Genomic DNA, 7,743 nt, shown 5'->3' on the forward strand with positions numbered 1-7,743 from the left:
CCTTGCCTCTCACATTCTCATTTCCAACAATATATAAGGAGAATACAAATTGTAAAATAGGAAGGAGATCATTACAATATTTCCTATAACATATCCAAAAAAAATATGAAAAATATATCATAAATATATGGTCCTATCCACCCCTGCAGTTCGAGCGAGAGGAGGCCAAACATTTAAACTGGACCTCAAGTCGAGAAAAAGTTGTCGAGGAGAAAATGTTTGCATACTGGTATGAGGAGGGAACATGTAGGATGCGAACATGACCCAAGGTAACCTTCTCACGAACAAAGTGTATGTCCATCTCAATGTGTTTGGTCCGTTGATTTTGGACTGGGTTACTGGACAAGTACACTGTAGATGCATTGCCACAGTAAACAACAGTCGCTCTTTGAAGGAGGCATTGGAGCTCAAGAAGGGGGTTCCGTTGCCAACATGTTTCAACAACGACATTTGCAACACCAAGATATTTAGCCTCGACGATTGATCGTGAGAGTGTAGCATGTCGTTTAGCGGACCATGAAATAAGGTTATCGCCCATAAAACACACAATAACCTGAGGTGGATCGGCATGTGTCGAGGTATCCACCCCAATCAGCGTCCGTGTATGATATTAAGCGGTTTGGTGTAGAGGGGTAGATATGTAATCCATGATCAAGCGTTCCTTTGATATAACGAATAATGCGTTTAAGAGAGCTAAAATGTGGCTCCTGAGAGGCATGCATGAACAAACATACATGTAGTACGGCATAGGCAATTTTCGGCCTAGTGAATGTGAGATATTGTAGCGCACTGACAAGGCTGCAATATAGAGACACTAGATTGCCGTCATGATCACTGCGTTTAGAACTTGAGTCAACTGTTGTGGGCATGATATTGCAATTTGCCTTTTTGGCCCTGTGAATGATTGCCTCGGCATGTTTTTGTTGACTTAGAAACATACTTTGTGGTGTTCCAGTGACGAAAATGCCCCAAAAGTAACTCAATTTGCCTAAATCAGTCATGGCAAACTCGGCTTTTAGGGCCTAAATAATCAGATTTTAGTTTATCCGAAAAGGCCATGAGGACAATGCCGTCCACATATAGTAATAAGTAGGCAGTGTCAGTACTGCGATAGTAGATGAAAAGAGAGTTGTCACTTTTGGTGCATATGAAACCAATCTGCAAAAGGTAGTTAGCAAATCGTTGGTACCAAGCTCTTGGGGCTTGTTTTAAGTCGTAAAGAGACTTACGAAGTAGACACACATGCCCTGGAGTAGACGGATTTACGAACCTGGGTGGTTGATGCATAAAAACAGTGTCCTATAGGTTCCCTGCAAAAATGCATTTTTCACATCAAGTTGAACAGTCACGTCCCATGGCAATGCTTAGGATGGTACAAATGGTGGCCCGTTTGGCCATTGGGCTAAATGTCTCATCACAATCCACCCGACCTCTTGTGATTTCCCATTAACAACGAGTCGTGCCTTCTGATGTTCAAGGTCGCCATTTTCCCTGATGTATGGCGAAAGAGCCACATACAACGAATAAGGTTCACCACCCAACGGTCTTGAGACAAGATCCCACACGTGTTGTTTAATGAATAATGAGAGCATCATACTCGTCAATCATGGCATAATTCCAATATGGGTCAAGGGCAATATGGCTTGAGTGGAAAGATTAAACTAGACTTTGGGTTTGTGAATGCTACTTTTAGCTCGGGTTTGCATGGGATGGGTAATGTATGTGGGGGTGCGGGGGACGAAGGGAGGGAGAGATTGGATGGTATAGGTGAGGAGGTGACTGTATGCAGAGATGAAGACGTAGGATAAAGTGATGTGGGAACCATAGTTGGGGGGGTGAAGGGACCGTGGGTGAACGTGGAGATGTAGATGTGGAGACGATAGAAGTGGGGAGGGAGGTTGAGTAGGATTGCCATGTATAGCATGAGTGAGATGGGGGGATAGATCAATGAAGTCAAGAAAATCATAGTCGTTAGGTTGGAATTTATGAATAGTGGAGAAAGGAAAGATTGTTTCCGTAAAAGTAACATGACGAGATATGAGGATTTTATTTGTAGAAGGGTCAAAGCATAGGTACCCCTAGTGGTTCGAGGGAAATCCCAAGAAGACACAAGGGGTCGATCGTGGGGCAAGTTTGTGAAGGGTGGTGGAGGAAAGATTTGGATAGCAATGGCCACCAAAAGTATGAAGGTAGGCATATGTGGGGATTTGTTGATAAAGAATTTCGGTTGGCGTTTTGTTGTGTAGGGTATGTGTGGGAAGAATGTTGAGAATGTAAGCTGCAATGGATAATGCATATTTCCAAAAAGATGGAGGTAACGATGCATGGATTAGAATGGTGCGAATCATGTTGTCTATGGTTCGAATAATCAGATTTACCGCTTTGAGGAGATGTATGGGGGCATGAGAATCAGAAAACCAATCTTTTTCTGCACAAAATTAATGGAAGTGGGAATTGTTAAACTCCCGACGATTGTCACAGCTACCACACACCCTCCCCAAACAAAGATGGAGATTCCAATTCTTTTGAGAGATTCCATTCCAATTCCTACCAACCAAACGCATGGTCAACTTCCATTCCAGTTCCTACCAACCACAAGCATGGTCAAATTCCATTCTAGTTCCTCCAAAGTCAAATTCCTATGATAGATTCTGATTCCACCAAATTCCATTCTACGAAGAATCAATTAACTGTAAGAAGTATTCTAGTAATGAACCCTATGACATGTCCAAACTATTTGCTCAAACATTCTATTAGAGTGGAAAAAAAACTAGATTAACATAATCACTAAAAACAAATGTATATATAGGAAGAAAATGTTGGTGATTTTAGTGTCATCAAACATTTTGGTGTACTTGAGATCGGTTTGAGATAGAAGAAAGGTTGAATAGTAAGACAAGTTTGGTGGTGTGCAGTGTACGCTTGTAAATGTCGCCTTGAACCTTAGTTTGCCATATGCGGAGTCAAGGGGGGCGCACCCCCTTGTGGGGTTCTAGGGACAGCGCCCCTGGCGAGGTTGCATGGGGCATTATTTTACTGCTCTAAGTCCTTCACAAGTTACATCAGTGACAACCGCATCTGATGGGCATCAAAGGCAGTGGAAACAAAAGCATCGATGGGAGTGGCAGCTGATTGGCTTCAATGGCAGCTTCAGTTGATAACCTTCAGTTTCAGAGGCACCTTCATCTGCTGAGCATCAGCGGCAACATCAGCTGCTGCCCATCAGTGACAGCATCAGCTGATGGACCAACCGATGACCAGCTGCTACAGATAAGTTCCTGCACTTATAACCGTTTCTCTAACCACCTGTAATCTATCTTAACTGCTATAATATCTCCTAATATATACATACATAAAATAAAGCAATCCTACGGTTGGCTACTAGAGTTTCTGCCTTGAAACAAAGTGAAATCTTGGATTATTCCAATACAAATTTCATGCAACCTAAGGATGTAAGGATCAAAATACTATATTTGGAACGAGCATCAGATACACATCCCAAGATTCTGTCCAAGTGACTGTAACCACAAACCCAGAAATTTTAACAGAAAATAACCACTTACTTGATAATGAAGTGCAGTTTCAAGTGCTTTCACGATCTCGGTCATTAATGGACGTTCCTTATGGTCTCTTTTCAAACATCGATAAGCTATTGTTGTGAACACTTTCAAAGAACTAGGATCTATATCATCCTTTATATTACCATAAATAATATCATTTACTCTGTTTTGTTCATAGCATTCTTTTGCCAATCCTGCTAAAAGCTTATCGCTATCATTGTTGTTTCTATAGCACAACCTCCCGCACAATACTTCAAACAACACCACACCGAAGGAATAAACATCCGACTCTTTTGATAAGAACCCCATCTCTGCATACAGCGGGTCGCAATACCCGACTGTTCCTACAGTTTGGGAGATAAGAAATGTGAACTCTTGATTAATAGGACCCAATTTGGACAGTCCGAAATCTGAGATCATGGCATTCCAGTTTTCATCCAATAGGATGTTGGAACTTTTAATATCACGATGCAATACTCTAAGTTGGTCCTCGATAGGATTATGAAGATATGCTAGTCCACAAGCGGCCCCGAAGCATATCTTTAAGCGTTGAAGCCATGATAAATCATCACGGTTGAGATACAAGTCGAGGCTTCTCTTAGATGCGTACTCGTAAATGAGAATCTTCTCGTCACCCTCATCGCAAAACCCTAAGAGAGAGACGATATTTTCATGTCTACATCTGGAAAGCATCATGATTTCCTTCCAAAACTCTGGGTTTCCTTGCCCAAATGCACGATCTAAACGTTTAAATGCAACCATGGATTTGCCCTTGGAATGGACGTCGATTTCTCCCTTGTACACTTTCCCAAATCCTCCTTTCCCAATGAAATTCTCAACAGCTAAGTTGTTGGTTGCTAATAGTATAGCTTCTAGTTGTACTTTGAGGTGTTCAAACTCTTTTATATGAGACATCGCTTTGATGGTTGAACAAAAACAGAAGTAAAAGCTCCAAAGAACTACGGATTGAGAGCGATGGTGGTTTGTGGAGATATGGTGGCCGACGAAAGAAAGGAGAATAGCATCGCTAAAAGAAAGAACGAAGGTTTTGGGTGAATTACAGAGAAAGGGACTAGTTTTTTTTTTTTTTTAAGATGGAATAGGGATGGGAATGGACCCCGACCCGTCGGGTAACCCGGTCCACCCGCCCCGGTCGGGGACGGGGATTCCCCGAAAAATCGGGTCCCGGGGACGGGAACGGGGATCCCCGCTTGGCGCAAGCTGGGGACGGGTATAACACTCCCCGCCCCGTACCCGTTTTATATATATATATATATATATATATGTTTTTTATGAATTTGGGCTGTGAAATAAAAAAAGTAAATTGCATCTTCTCCTTCCTCTAGTCCAGTCCATGAGTACGAATTCACAATTTCAATTTTCTAATCCTATTCCTTCCCGGTTCCCGCATCCTCCCTCCTCATTGTCATTGTACGATTTCCTTCCCTAGTATACGAGTACGACACGGACGGCGCTTAGAGACTCCTTCTCCCGACCAGACTCTCCCTCTCCGGCGACGGCGACGGCGACAGGCCGACAGCGACTCCCACTCCGGTTCTCCCTTTCTGGCTCTCCCTCTCCGGCTACTGGGCTACAGATTCAAGTTCTGAAATCTAAAAGGTATGTCTTCTATTAATCATCTACCATTTTATACTACCACTTTGATAATGATTGTTATATATGTTNTAATGTTTACCTTAACTAGAGTTTTACCACTTTGGTAGTAGGTTTCCATTAATCATCTACCATTTTATACTACCACGTTAATTGTTATATATGTTCCTTKRTTTGDATCCAAATTAATACATTATTGTGGCTGGTCTGCTTTCTTTTACAAATTAGGTTTTTGTACAAATTAGGTTCTTGTTGACAGTTGATATCATGTGCCTACAGCAGCAGCCGCCCTTCAAATTGCAATCACAATAATATGTATTTTAGGTATAAATAATAAACTAAATAAAAAGAAGTTGGCACTTGTCAAAAAGATGGAATTGGTGATTGATTGCTATATTCCAAATATCACTATGTTATTCCTTGTGCAAACTTGCAATTATCACTGTTGATGGTAGATGGTATGGAAATTTACTTGATATGTTTTGGTCCTTTCGGATATTACTCAATGTAATTTTAGTACGTTTGACGTTAACTTTGATAATATTAGTTTAAACTTTTTGGTCTTGTTTAAATCTTATATTAATATTAGTGTATTTCAATAATTTTTTGTTTTTAAAAAAAATTCCCGTTTCCTCGTTGGGGATCCCCGTTCCCCGTTGGGGACGGGGATGGGGATGGGGATGTGATCATAATCCCCGGCGGGGACGGGGACAGGGACGGGGACACATACGTGGGTTCGGGGATGGGGACGAATATTGAGGTCCCCGCCCCATTGCCATCCATAAGATGGAAGTAGGGTAGTTGCACAATGTAATGATATATATTTTATTTTTATTTTTGTTTTAGTTAATTTTATAATATAATTTTATGTGGTTTTGATAAAATGTTAATATTTTTATTTTTAAATAAAATATAAATATATATCATAAAAAAGTTATGGATATTAAAACCAAATAACTATTTAAAATTTCTTATTTTTTGTGTATTTCATTAACTTTTTTTTTTGGTTTAATAATATAATTTTTTATAAATATAATAATTAATTATTTTATTAGAACTCGATAATAATCTTAATTATATTTTAGATTTTTTATATTTTAAAATGAGATGTTTATCCTCTATTTGATTATGTTTATCCGTAGTTAGTTACACGAATTCAAACATGGAGTTTTAATAAGTTGTACTTATACATAATTTACTTGTAATCTTGAATTTTAAGTAATATGCATAAATATATAGTACTTCATGCATAAAAATGATATTTAAGAGTTTTTGTCAAATATTTTATAATATAGTATAGATTATCTGAATGAAATGTTGTTACGATTTGATAACTTGTTTAGTTGGCAGACATTTGAATGAAATTTGTTAGGAAATTGAAATTTGTCTATTTAGTTTACATAATATAGTTTTGAAATTGGAATGACATATTAGTAAATGACCAAAATGCCATTTTTTGAAAAATTCAATTTTTTTAAAACTAAAAATACTTTAATAAAATAATTATTTAATATGTAAAATAATATAAAATACATGATCCAAATATAACCATAAGCCAAACGGCGTTACTAAATCAACGGTGGTCGTGGATCGCAATGGTTCAGATGGCATGATTGGCAGTGGTTCAGAACGATGGTGGTCTGCGATGGTTCATATCGGTGGTGGTTCACATCAATGGTTGTTCAAATCGACAGTGTCCGGCGGTGATTAAGATCGGTGGTAGTCGTTGATGGTTCAGATCAGTGGTGGACCATGATGTTTCAGGTGTCGTTGGTCGGATGTGGTTCAGATCAGGGGTGATTCAGATCGATGATGATCGGTGGTGGTTTAGATCAAGGGTGGCTGGCGGTGATTCAGATCGGTAGTAGTTGGCGGTGGCTCAGATCAATGGTGGTCCGTGGTGGTTCAGATGACGATGGTCGACAGTAGTTCAGATCGGTGGTGGTCCATGGTGGTTCAAATGGCGGTGATCTGCAGTGGTTCAGAACGACGGTGGATGAGATCGGTGGTGGTTCAGATCGGCGGTGGTTGATGATGGTTCAGATCAGTAATGGTCGCAGACAACAATGGTCGACAATGGTTCAGATGGTGATGGTCAGTTGTGGTTCAGACGGTGATGGTCGGCGGTGATTCAGATCAACGGTGGTCGAAGATGATCGATGATGGTCATATTGAGTTTTACGAGATTATGGTATATTGAGTCAAGAACATATTTGGTATTATGAAAATGGAGGATTTCATTTCATCAAAATACTATGTGGTTGCTAAGGAATGTTCCTTTATTTGAACATTCATTTTCGTGAACTAACAATACAGCTTCCTTCATACTTTGTTCTGATCTGAAAGCATAACAAGTGCAACAAGATCTTTTAGAATAAGCATATACAAAAGATGTTGGCTGTTACAAAACAGACATTTCCTATAAGAAACAGAATATTGACTACAATTCTCATTCAGCAGCCCATGAAACATGGGTTTGTTTCTATAAGTTTTGTCACCTCAACCAGCATAACGCTTCGCGATGATTTCGTGTCCCCATACGTCGAAAGATACTCTCTCAGCCTAATGA

The 7,743-nt window shown here is 39.8% G+C and overlaps 1 protein-coding gene across 1 annotated transcript; it reads right to left on the reverse strand.

The window, feature by feature from the left end:
• Positions 1 to 3,485: 3,485 nt before the first annotated feature.
• LOC112529627 (putative receptor-like protein kinase At5g39000) lies at positions 3,486 to 4,475 on the reverse strand. Its single transcript, XM_025140954.1, has 2 exons — positions 3,564 to 4,475; positions 3,486 to 3,518 (listed from the first exon to the last, which is right to left on the reverse strand). Exons 1-2 carry the CDS (start codon positions 4,473 to 4,475, stop codon positions 3,486 to 3,488), a joined length of 945 nt encoding a protein of 314 aa, XP_024996722.1.
• Positions 4,476 to 7,743: the final 3,268 nt, after the last annotated feature.

This window comes from Cynara cardunculus (assembly GCF_001531365.2).
Source record: "Cynara cardunculus var. scolymus isolate 2C chromosome LG 16, CcrdV1, whole genome shotgun sequence".
Lineage (NCBI taxonomy): Eukaryota > Viridiplantae > Streptophyta > Magnoliopsida > Asterales > Asteraceae > Cynara > Cynara cardunculus.

What these genes read in the sequence shown, in the direction of transcription:
- LOC112529627 (XM_025140954.1), bottom strand. Translation starts at nt 4,475, where the DNA reads ATGTCTCATATAAAAGAGTTTGAACACCTCAAAGTACAACTAGAAGCT. An exon ending in AAACTGCACTTCATTATCAA is followed by an intron (nt 3,519 to 3,563) that starts GTAAGTGGTTAT and finishes TTGTGGTTACAG; the next exon opens with TCACTTGGACAGAATCTTGG.